The following is a 12104-nucleotide window of genomic DNA, read 5'->3' on the forward strand; positions in this document are numbered from 1 at the left end:
TGGTAAATGTTGGCAGAGACAGAAACAATTGCCTTTTGTTAGGTCAACAGTATCTAAATTGTTACTGATTTTACTTCTTTAGACAGCCTGGTTACATTGTGTCTTTCTTTAGGGCTTGGTGGGGCTCTCCCAAACAATGGCTAGAGACCACTTCATGTGATATATAAATAACTACACTAAGTTAATTTGTATTGAAGTTGCACTGTTAAATGATGCTGGGTAGGATTTTCTTGGTAGAAAAATGATGAAATGATTGTGCCTTTTTAACCTATGCTTATGTAGCATTTGAGTCGTGTTGGCTAACAAAGGACAATGCTCTCATCTTTTTTTACTTTTTTTTTTTTTTTTTAGATTTCAGTAAACTCTTAGAACTGCCCTTGTCATCAAGTCAAAATATAAAAATATGTTTTTTGTCTAACCTGTGATATTTAGGGGTTTTTACCAACATTGTGGCAGGGCAGCATTTCATGGCAATCCAAGTGAGAAGTGGAAATAGAGACATCACTGGAGAAAAATTCATTTCAAAAGCAGCCCAAAACATTCAGTATATTTTACTCTTTATACTTAGCTTTTCCTTTTCTTGAAGCAGGTGTAAGGAAATAGATAACTCTACCAAAATCTAATTTTAATTTACCCAAATTGTGTAGTCATCAAAAAGTGTGCTGATAAGTGCTGAATGTTTCAAGCACTGATCTGAAAACATTACTAAAGTTTATGCAGGATTGTATTTCCTTCATAGTTAGATACAGGTTCAAGCTAACAGCTTGATAACTCCTATATAACGGGACATTGTTGTATTCTTTTTTCTTTCATTTTTAATGAACAATTTCCTTTCAAAATTGCATTAACTGCACAAGTCTAGTGTATAACATGAAGAACTTTATTGTCCTTTAAGCACTGGAGCTCATGTAGACACCCATAAGCAGTATTAAGATTTTCCTGTAATTTATCTCGTTATTGTTGCAATCCTTGGTCTTGCTGTCCTGAAAGTCTCTTCTTTCTGAATCAGTGATGAGGAGCGCTACAGATACAGGGACTATGCAGAGAGGGGCTACGACCACCATAGGACAAGCAGAGAGAAGGAAGACAGACACAGAGACAGGAGACACAGGGAGAAAGAAGAGACTCGACACAAGTCATCTCGAAGGTTTGATTCCGCTTTTTTTAATAGGATATGAAAAAAAGAAAAAAAGAAGTAAACTTCTTAAAGAACCCCAAACAAACAGGAGTTTTGTGGAAAGACTGTAAACACTTGAATGTGCTACTTGGAACAAGTCTGCCGTATAAAACGTGGGCAGACAAAAAGCAATCCTGACCCTGGCTAACCTCGTATTGAGTGATGCATGTGACAGTCAGAATGTGAACAGAAATCAGGACTTTAGGGAAAGAAGGGTAAAAATGGTGAGTCAGAAAGAGGTGGAACGAAGCTGATATTCAGCAGCATGAACAAAACAACTCAACAGTCATTCTCAGCAAGTAAAATAATCCTCACAGTCACTTGATAGAAATTGTTCTACATGATCCGTTTTAAGTTAGAAATAAAAGTGAAGTCCAGAAAATGGGGTCAACAAGAATGTCAAATTATTAAGGAATGCCAATAGGTATGTGACATTGTTAAAAATATCACTATTAGAATATGGGTTACAAATGTGAAAAATCATTCTGTTTTCCCCACAAAAAGTACAGGATGGATAGATGTATGTTCCATTCCAGGAAAAATTCAGTTGTGCACTGACATCTGAAAACTCTGAGTTGGGAGCAGATGCCAGTTTTCAAATATGAATGCAGAAGCTGTTTTGGGTACTTTGTAATTAAATAGGGCCTGAAGTGTCAAGTGTTTGAGGCATGTTTTCTCTCTGTTTAGTAACAGCAGACGTCATCACGACAGTAAAGAAGGGGATAGCCACAGAAGGCACAAACACAAGAAGTCCAAAAGAAGCAAAGAAGGAAAAGAAGCCAGTGGTGAACCTGCTCCTGAACAGGAAAACACTCAAGCTGCCCCTGTGGAATAGGCTTGTGTGATTTTTGCCTACTTGCATATATATTAGTGCCAGAAATAGATTACTATAAATCTTGTTATTTTTCTGGGAATTATAATAATTTGCTCTGAATCTTGTTCTGTTAGTTTGAAATCAAAGGTTACTTTGGTTTTTTTTGAAAATAAAAGAACGAATTTTTCATGTTAAGATTCTTGGACTGACTTTGTCTTTTAAGAAACAGTGAAAAAACATCTTACAGCTAGAGGCTTATGCTCTTACAATATAAGTAGGGCTTAAATTCTTTGTATTAAATTGTCTCCTTTTTTCATAAGCCAATGGGAAGGTCATTCTTCTACTGACTTTAGAAACAGTGTGCATTCATTTTATTATATACCCAACATCTGGAACAGTGTGGGTTTAGCACAGCTTTTGGAGTCATATTTGGAAAGGTCATCCTTTACTACAGGGACACACAGGAACTGCAGGCTCTTCAAAAGCCTTGTAATAACATCAAGCAAAAAAATAAAACTAGGGAAAGTGGGAAAGGTGCCGATAGTTCTTAATTGAATGGAACACTGAGCATGGTGATGATACACTTGGTAATTACGTCTGGTTTGTGTGGGTGCATAAGGATGAATTAAGCTGGATAATCGTCCCTGCTGCTTTTCAGTGGCTTAAAGGAGAGTTCATTTTAGTCTTTGTTCTAGGAGAACAGCTGCCCTTAACACGATAAAGATTAACAAACATATCCTCTTCCCACTGCAAGCTCGTGAGATAAAAACAAGACTATGGAACATGAGTGATTTGCAGAGAAAGACAAAGGACTTTTTTAAGAGACATATAAAACCATCATCACTTTCAGATTTACTTCATGCAGAACAGTATCAAGTGTGATTGATAAGGCAGTCCCACAAAAATTTTACTGCTAATCAAGAGACTTACTTGATGGCATTAGCAGGGTGCAGTGTACTTCCTTGAAAGTAATACTCTATATAAAAATCCAGGATTTAATAGTATTAATCAGAACAAACCAGGGAACGAGGTAACTTGGTTTTGAATGAAAATAATGTCTGTACAAGTACACAGTTACAATTATTTTTAATTATTTTAGAAATTTCATTCACAGTTTTACAGACTAACAAACAGTACTTGAAAGTCTTGAAAATACCAGCTTCATGCTGACCATGAAAAGGTACACATAATCAAAGTGCTATTAACGTGTTGGATAAAAACCTTCATCCAATTATTGCAACTAGAAAAATTGCAAGAAATATTTCCATAAGTTATTCAAGGTATTCTTTTTGTAAATCAAAATAAAGTGGGTGAGCAGAGGCTGTTGCTCCTTAAATTTCATTATTATTATAATGCATTAAATAGATCTCTAGATACGTATAAAAAAAACAACAAAAAACCCTTAAGAACACAGGGAAGGAAGGACTTAAGTCTATAGCTTGGATCACTCTGAAGTGATTTTCTGACGGGTGTCACTGCTGTACCTAAGCTTGACTTTTCTTGACATGCAGGTTGAAATTTCACAAACCTTTTCTTTATATTGACCCCCCCAAAAAGCAAAGACTGATGTTCCTTTTTTTACATTTTTTCCCCATGTTAAGATATTTGTCATACTTTCCATGAAGACTTGTTTTATAAAAATGTGCCAGGCCAGGACACAATTGTGAGAGTAATTTTTCCTTTTAGTTCTTTGAGCATCCTTGCCAAGCAGGCATGCATCATTCCTGATGTGTTCCTGCCGTTGACAGCAAGGAGGATGTCACCACATCTGAAAAAGCAAATGCAAGACAACAATTAAACAAGGTGACTTTTAATCTTAAATGTTTTCAAATGCCAAAGCACATCCTTAAGCTGGGGGAAGGGGTAGAAATGAGTGTTATGGTTCCTTCTCTGCCTATCTACTGTTCATGAGTAAGGGAATAAAGCTATTGAAAATATTTCACATGTTTCGGTTTCTTACAAATTTATAATTAATTAGACATATTTGAAAGAAAACATGATCTAGTTCTTCTCATACTCATTCTGATGAATCATCATCACAGAATCCTAGAAGGGCTTTGACTGAAGTGCCTTCAAAGATAATGCAGTTCCAACCCCCTTGCTGTGGGCAGGGACACCTTCTCCTAGACCAGGTTGCTCAAAGCCCCAGCCAACCTCTCCTTGAATAAGGAGGAGGCATCCACAGCTTCTCTGTTTTACCTGTTCCAGTGCCTCACCCCCCTCACAGTAAATAATTTCTTTTTAATATCTGGTCTAAACCTACTGTCTTTCAGTTTAAAGCCATTGTCTCTTGTCCTAGCACTACATACCCTTGTAAAAAGTTCCTTTCCAACTTTCTTTAGGCTCTCTTTAGATACTAGAATGATCTGTATTCTGAACAACTGTACCTTTTAAGCCTTGTTAATTGATGTAATTTTGTGCCATGATTGTGCATTTACTCTCTTCAAGTGTATTGGTGTTTGCAGGGAAGGCATTTGGTTGGGGTGTTTAAAACTGGGTATGTGGGAAACCTCTGTGCTGGCATGCTTTGTATCACCCCAGAGATCAAATTGACTCTTCTTTTAGCTTCCTCACATACTAGTGGATTGCTAGACATCTGAAAACACTCTGCTATGAAGGCAGATCTGTTAAACTTCAGGATACTTACGTCCTGTTTCCAGATCTCCCAGGGCTGGTTCTGTATCAGTGAGTCCTTCCCCAGTCCCTTATACTGGCTTAATGAAAACATGTTTAAAAATCCCCACAAGTTAATCAGAAGATAATTTTACTTTAATGCCACTTTTTTTAGATAGTAATCATTACCTAATTCTGCCATCATTATATGCTGGTGTTCCTCCAACAATGGATTTGATAAAGAATGGTTTGTTCCCAGTATGTTCTTCATAACCTCCTACGATGCTGAAGCCAAGACTTCCAGATGTATTTCTTCGTAATACAATTTCTTTGCAGCTGTACAAATACCTGAAATAAACCAGTTTAATTAAATGTCTTATATTTAACTTTAGATTCTGATGAACCATTAATAATCTGCCTTTTCATGTACCCATTGAGTGCTTTTAAGACTTAAATACTGCCGTATTTCCACTATATTAAGCACCTACACTCCTCTACTTCTGCAGTACTGCTTTCCTGTTATAACCAGATCACCAGTTATCCCAAAAGTAAAATCAGTAGATAGCCTTGGGCTTAAGTATTAAATAAGGTTTTTTTAATAGGTAGTTGGTGCGATGGAGAAAAGCACCCAAACCTGGATTTAATGTTAGTAAATCAGCAATTCAAAAAGCTGCATTTCTTCTACCTCGTACAGCCCAGTGACTTCTTTATCTTCCAGATATGAGCCTGTATGTGATTAATTATGTCAAAGTGCTCAGGCACTTACTGCTGTGGTGCATGTCAAAGTGAAATAATTTTAAGGTCCATGGAATGAAGTACAAAAATGACAGACGACACAAAGACAGTTATTGATAGAATTAGGGATCCTGAGCTTTTCTTGAGTAACCTGGTAAGTCACAAAATGCAAGATGAGAGAAACTTATCCATGTGAGTCAGTGCTTTGGAGTACTGAGTCTGCTCTCAAGAAGACAGCTTGTCCTTACTGTAATGATTAACACAAGATTTTTTAGTAAGAGAACTGAAATCTGCTTCTGCCTCCATTCATCTTTGGAATGTATTTTATGATATTGTATCTTATGCTCATCAAAGCTTAGGTTCCAAAACTAGGAATGGGGGAAAACAAGAATAGTGTTATTAGACTTAAATGTTGCCTAGTGCTCTGAGTACATTAATTTCTGTTTCCTTTTTTCTAAATCAAATTAATCCTATTTGTTAGAGAGTGAGTGGTAGAAATTTCTGTCCATAGTACTTAACCAACTTATCATTAGTGGTGTCCTCAGGAATGACTGAAATTACTGAATGACTAAAAATATATTTGCTACTTATCTTAGATACAGGCTGACCTAGAGCAGGCAGCTCCATTCAGAGCTTTTTTAGGTTTCTAAAAAGCACCTGACACTTGTACAGGAGGATAAATAGCCTTTATCCTAAAGACTGATATGCCTAGTGTTTTTAAAATTGTGTTTTAAATAGTGCATTTGCTGTCTTTCACAGCCATAACACTAGATTAGTCCCCCAGGGCCTACAAATATTCACCTGCTGCCAGGATGGCAGGTATGTAATACTTGCACAAGAATTCACTGGTTGCTAATGTAAGAAACAGGTGACATTTGCTTCTTCCTCAGCAGCCAGGCATTATTACTTTACAGTCTGTGGGCTCCTTCAACGTGCAAAACCACTTAAACCCTCTGTGTTTAACGGTACTCATGACCAAGCAGTGCCAGGATTCAGCCATCAGTGCTGTAATTCAGTGTTGACTTTGGGGCAGAGGTCTCTGCTGCCCAGTGCTACACTCACTGCCTTAAGGAGCACATTCCTGAGACTGAAAGGTAATCAGCTAAATCCTAATGCCATAAAAAGTAGGATGCAAGCAAGTAAAGACAGGATAAAAGGCAGTGAAGCCAAACATGCCTTATGTGCCTTCTATACATGCAGTCTGTAAGGTTATTAGTTGCATGTTAGCTGCATGTTGCATATTAGTCTCCATCAGTCCAGAAAGCATAAATACATATTTGTTGTCAAAGTGTATGATAAATTTACATAAAATAGACACAGCATAATAGCATTAAAATTATTCTCTCTGCCAGAGCAAAGAAAACACATAGAAACCAAGGAACAGCAGAGAGCAGCCACTCTGTTGTGACTCCAAGCCCCTGCACTGCCTTTTGCCTCACCTGGGTGTTGTGACAAGAAGGCAGTGGAGACACAGAAGTCAGGAGGGGAGGTGCTGGTACGATGGTTAGTTTGGGAAACTCCCTTGTCTCCCCTTTTCGCAAAGTGTTTACAAGCTTGTCTTCTTTGGTTCCCAATACCCAAATTGGTAATTAAATGTTTTCAGTTCTGAAAGCCAAGTCTGTTTTGGCCACGACAATAATGAGTGAGGGATTTCCCTGTCTTTTTGACAATGAGTTTACTGGCTCTTCCCCTTTTCACTCACCCTGCTGGGGGTGTTGGTGCAGGCCATCACGACAGCCACAGCTAGAGACAGATTCTTAAAAGAAAAGGAGTGTCTAGGATGTGTTTATGCCTTTAACTCGACATTTTCTCCATCCTATGGGACAGAGGTATAAGCATGGCAGTGCATCACCCATCAGCTGTTTGTCAGCGCTGTCACAACTGTGAAAAGGATGCTGGCAGGCAAAGCTGAGCTCTGTGTAATGCAGGTACTGCTTGCTCCAAGCAGAGATGCCTGCTCTGCCTAAGCAAAGAGCAGTCCAAAGGGAGTCCTTTCTTTTAGGGCTGCTTAATCATAAAGACAAGCTACAAAGTACCACAGAGAAAAAAAAAATCATATGAAGATGCTTAATGTGTTTGAGTAGCTTGATAATGAAAGCCCCAGTCTGGGTGTTTTGACCCAGTCAAATTACCATAACCCACCAAACTGCAACCAGGCTAAGGAGAACCATCTCCTTGGAGGAGAGCAGCTCAGTCTTCCGCCTTTATCACTGAATACTCCAGGAGATGAAGATAAGGAGTAATTTATATGTGAACCTGCCTCAGATACAAGATTTGGGGATATAGTGTCTACCCACAGGGTCCTATCCTAAGCAGTACTACAACTAAGCATCAGTTATTGATGCATGAGGAATCTAAAAGTGCCTGTTTTCAACTAGTTAGATGTACAATTCCCTGCTGATTTTCATGAAGCACAAGTAGCCTTATGCTCTAGGCAGGAATACCAGCCCAACTGCAGCAGGATTTCAGCAATAACAGCTATGAAAAGGATAACTCCCTCCCCATTACAGTACACAAATGGCAAAGTAAGAAATACTTGAGAATTGCTTCCACCAGTGCTCTACAGCCCGGACTGAGTTACTTTGGAGGCGTTTCTGTCCTAATTTCATATTTTACATCTTGTTCTACCCCAGGTTTGCAGAATGACTTTGGCCACCTTGTCTCTTTCTCATCTCACTTTACAGATAAAGAAAAGCACTTGTGTGAAATACTAATGTTTGTAAATGTTATGACAGGATGATCTAAAGAGTATTCTGAGTACTAGCTGAGGAAAGGAAATGTGAGGAGAGCAAAGAAAGGAGAGCAGGAAAACAAGCAAGGGTAGAAACACCATCACAGAGCCGGGGAAATGCTTTTCGCCAGCTGTTCCCTGTTATTTCCTTTGCACATGCTTGACAATAACATGTCCCTCTACCAATAAAGGAGCTCTGTCTTCCTAAACAACAAACAATTACATTAACTACTCTGAAATAAGTCTTGGGGCGAGGATGCTTGAGGTCCTGCATCACTGTTTCCTCCCGCTGCCCAGCCCGCAGCCCCTCCGCTTGCGTGCAGGCCAAGTTTTGACAGATGTCAGATGCACATGTGCACGTATTTTATAACCACCACATATTGGACTGCACTACAGAAAGAACAGAGGAGCTGTTTTTGTATTATTAAGCCATACAAAAGTGAGAAAACCCAATTCTAAGATCTCACAAGGAAAGGACAAAATTTAAGTGAGATCCACAAATGTTAAATTAGCAAGATGGCTTTTCCAAGTCTTTGAGCTTTGGTGCAAGGGATCAGATAACTTGTCTGATTCTGCTGCTACCAACTCAATCCAGAAAAATGATATCATTCCCTAACTCTCAATAACTGTGTCTCTTGTCTGTACCCATCTCTGTAGCATGCATGCAGTCCCTGGGAAGGGAAGAGTTCTGTTCTAGTATAGAAAATCAGGTATTTACAGTAAGCTACTTTAAATCATGTAACTATTATTAATGTTAGCCTGTTTTCTACTTCATTGGTCATGGACAGAAGTCTGTAGACATGTTCTGGTGTTTAGTTCAACTCAGCACATTTTATGGTACCATTCACAGGATTTTCCTCAAAATTGCATGGATTTGGAACAAAGAAGGAAAGCCTCTCCTGTCCTCTCAGTTTCCTGAGGCTGAACATTGCACTCTTAAGTTGTGAGGTCAAGCTGCCTCTGAACACCCCACCTTGCTTGCTGTGAAATGATACACACACTGCACTGCCAGGGTTTGTCTCAAGCCACATCTTCCCCTTCTCAAAAGAATTTAAATAATCTACTATCCAGCCTCCTCTTTTTAAAACCATGCCTGTTCCTGGCTGACCAGTTTTACTGCCTTTTGCATTTCTTCAATTTATCTTACTTAGGTGTGCCCCTTCCTGCCCATCTTCCCAAGTACTTCACATGATTCTGCATAATCATGATTTTGACATTTCTACTTTTCCTTTAGCTGTACCAAACATTCTTAGACTTGCATATCTTGAAGCAGTCCTTCTAGCAGTCCTAGTAAATTGTAAATTAAAGTAAATTGTTTAATTAAAGTAGGTGATTCTTCAATGTTTTCCCCCATAACTGCACTTCAAGCACTTTCTCCAAGATGGACCTGTCAGACATCTATTTAGATAGAGTATCATTTCCTCTAACAGCCTGGAAAATGTCATGAGACTGCTGACAATATCTTGGGATCTGGTGAGATGTGATCCTTGCCAAAAGCAAACTGAAAGCCAGAGAAAGGTTAAATGCTCACTGGAGCACAATGAGTTAACATGATAGACATCCTCACGAGAGAACTTGTTGAAGGACTTTCAGACATCTGATGTGCCCTGGAGAATCAGAACAATAAGTGGGTGGGCACACTATGCTGGGGAAGACAGAAGGGTCTGCTAATACCTAGTGAGCAATCCCAAACCTGATCCTCCTGTGGCCCTACTCAGCCAATCAGCTGCTATTAAGAAAACAGAGCACCTTTGTTCCTGTCCCATCTAACGCACGTTGGTCGCTGTCCCAGGCGCCAGTCTGATGTTCAGAGCAGTGTCCCCCCTCAGCATACCAATGTCCCCATGTCTCTTTGAAGGAGAGGGGCCACGCTGTGCTCTGTGCACGGCCTCACAGCTGGGAACAGAGTTACAATGAACTCTTGTCTTCAGCCTTGCTGACACTGGGGCTGATTTTCCTTCAGACAGAAAGAGTTGGAATGCCTTCACACATGCAGCCTCCAGAGGAGAAAGGCTGAAGTGAGCTCAGAAACCGTTCCTAAAATGGGAACCCCCATTTTATTACCAAACTGCAAAGTGGAACTGACTGATGTGAACCCTGGGTATGAGCCTGCAGTACTGTGGAGCTCTGTCCTTCATGCCCTCTACCATGCAAAGGTAGTGGGAACTTCAGGCAGCTGTGAGCAGATGATGACTAGGCAACTCAGGTTTTCCACACAGCCCAATGAAGGTGACATAGGCAGGGTGTGATTGCTTCAGTCTGTCTAGCAATGGATGGAGATAGAGGGTAAGATTCAGCACTGCACACTGCAGACTGCAGTATCTGTAAGGCCTCTAGTCTGATGCTGTCTCTTCACTTAGGGTATTACCCATGCTCTTGTACCTTCACCGTGATGCTGGTCAAGCTCAGGAGTGCAGAAGTTAGCAGAAATGAGGATCTTCCTGGGCCTGCCTGTCTTCAGAGAGACTGAGTGAGGAAAATTTACCATTGCCTGGGTAATAAGGTAAGGGGCATCCATTTACCGCATTTTTGTTTTACTGGTTTTCTTTCACAGGTATAAAGATACAATCCTCTCCACTGGAGGAGGAGCATTTTGCCTGTGAGTGACAGTCACACAGCCTGCCTTCTGCTCTTGCAGTGCTTTAGCACATATTATACAGTCATTAGCATCAGACCAAGGCCCAAAAATCATTTGGCCCTCACAGCAGACCTTACTGCAAGGTGAATGAGCTCAAAATTACTCCAGCTAGAAAGAGGAAAACCTGTTACACAAGAGTAGGCAATGAAGAGGAGTCCTGAAACTGTGCCTAGAGAAAAGCCCACCTGTTCTGCAGACCATCTTTTCCTGCCCTCTGTAAAAGTGAGACACTGAACTGCTGCCAGAGTTAGGAATAAGTCAAGAGGAACTTGTAAGATAAATTCGTCATTCCTTAAAACTGAGTACCAGTTTCAACTGTGTGATCCCAGCTTTGCATATTCACAGATTCAGAATGTGTCCTCATTTCATACTTTCTGAAACATCACGGAAGCTGTAGGTATTACACCGTGCACACTGAGAGCTTAGTGACAGGCACTGTGGCTCTTATCCTTGCTGAAATGACAACACAGCTGCTTCCTGTGTATGACAAATGGACTTCTTTCAGGCGGGGGTGGGGTTAAAAGAGGTGATTTGGAGATACTGGCCAACTGCAAGAGCTTTGCAACATCTGGGTAAAGTCAAACAATTCAGCTGGATTTGGCTAAGGAGAAGGGTCATGCAGCTTGAGTGTTGCAGGAGGGGTATCTGCCTTCTGCAGGGTGGTTGAGCCTAGACTGTAGTTCAGCAAGCTCCTGTATCGCTGCAAGGTTTCCTTTCACTCCCTAAGTGCCAGATATGTTTACAAGATTGAAGTAATTCAGTACCCTATCCTCCCTCTCAAGGGGAACTGCATGTCTATTTTGCCATGTACACGTACCCATTTACAAAAGGGAGGCATTCAGAGTCAAGTCAGCGACAGAGCCTGGATTTAATTAAGATGTCAGTGCAATGAACCAAGCCAAAAGAAAGAATTGCCAGAAAATACAAATCTTTCCTCCCACTCCCCCTCAGCAAGAGGTTGCAATCTGTGGACTTACCGTGGCAGCCCCAGCCACATAACCCAGGATGGTGACCACTCTCTGCTCTCAGAGGTCACCTCTGTGTCCTCAGGGGGTGGTGGGTGACCCTGCTCCTCCTGGGCTTCACATGCTCTCATCTCCAGGGCTTTGAGCACCACTGAGGAGTTGGTGTTCTTCAGCAGGGCGACGGCCTCGCTCCGGCTGACTCCCGTCAGATCAATGCCGTTCACGTTCAGGAGGATGTCACCTGAGACCAATAAAATGGATGATAAAAAACCCTGCAAGTGTTTCCAGGATCCCCTCCCCACCTCTACAAACAAGTGAGTCAAATCCACGGCCAAGAACTGGCTGCCTGGTGAGGCTTTTTGCCAATCCTATCATTTAACATGGCTGTGAAGCATATGCTGGTAAACATCCCATGGGCATGAGGGAAGGGT

The 12104-nt window shown here is 40.7% G+C and overlaps 2 protein-coding genes across 8 annotated transcripts in view; one reads left to right on the top strand and one right to left on the bottom strand.

Moving 5' to 3' along the window:
- Positions 1-2186, top strand: part of FIP1L1 (factor interacting with PAPOLA and CPSF1) — a 40959-nt gene extending 38773 nt beyond the window's left edge. For all 4 annotated transcript variants that reach the window (XM_063401940.1, XM_063401939.1, XM_063401942.1 and 1 more), the window contains 2 exons: positions 1010-1147; positions 1865-2186. In XM_063401940.1, the coding sequence (XP_063258010.1) occupies positions 1010-1147; positions 1865-2012 (286 nt within the window). In that variant the 3' untranslated portion in view covers positions 2013-2186. The remainder of the gene's footprint in view (positions 1-1009; positions 1148-1864) is intronic.
- Positions 2187-2322: 136 nt separating this feature from the next.
- The window catches only part of LNX1 (ligand of numb-protein X 1), a 243102-nt gene continuing 233320 nt past the window's right edge, over positions 2323-12104 (bottom strand). For all 4 annotated transcript variants that reach the window (XM_063401934.1, XM_063401936.1, XM_063401935.1 and 1 more), the window contains 3 exons: positions 11686-11914; positions 4794-4952; positions 2323-3759 (listed from right to left, as the gene is read on the bottom strand). In XM_063401934.1, the coding sequence (XP_063258004.1) occupies positions 3624-3759; positions 4794-4952; positions 11686-11914 (524 nt within the window). In that variant the 3' untranslated portion in view covers positions 2323-3623. The remainder of the gene's footprint in view (positions 3760-4793; positions 4953-11685; positions 11915-12104) is intronic.

The sequence above is a fragment of the Prinia subflava genome, chromosome 7 (assembly GCF_021018805.1).
Source record: "Prinia subflava isolate CZ2003 ecotype Zambia chromosome 7, Cam_Psub_1.2, whole genome shotgun sequence".
Lineage (NCBI taxonomy): Eukaryota > Metazoa > Chordata > Aves > Passeriformes > Cisticolidae > Prinia > Prinia subflava.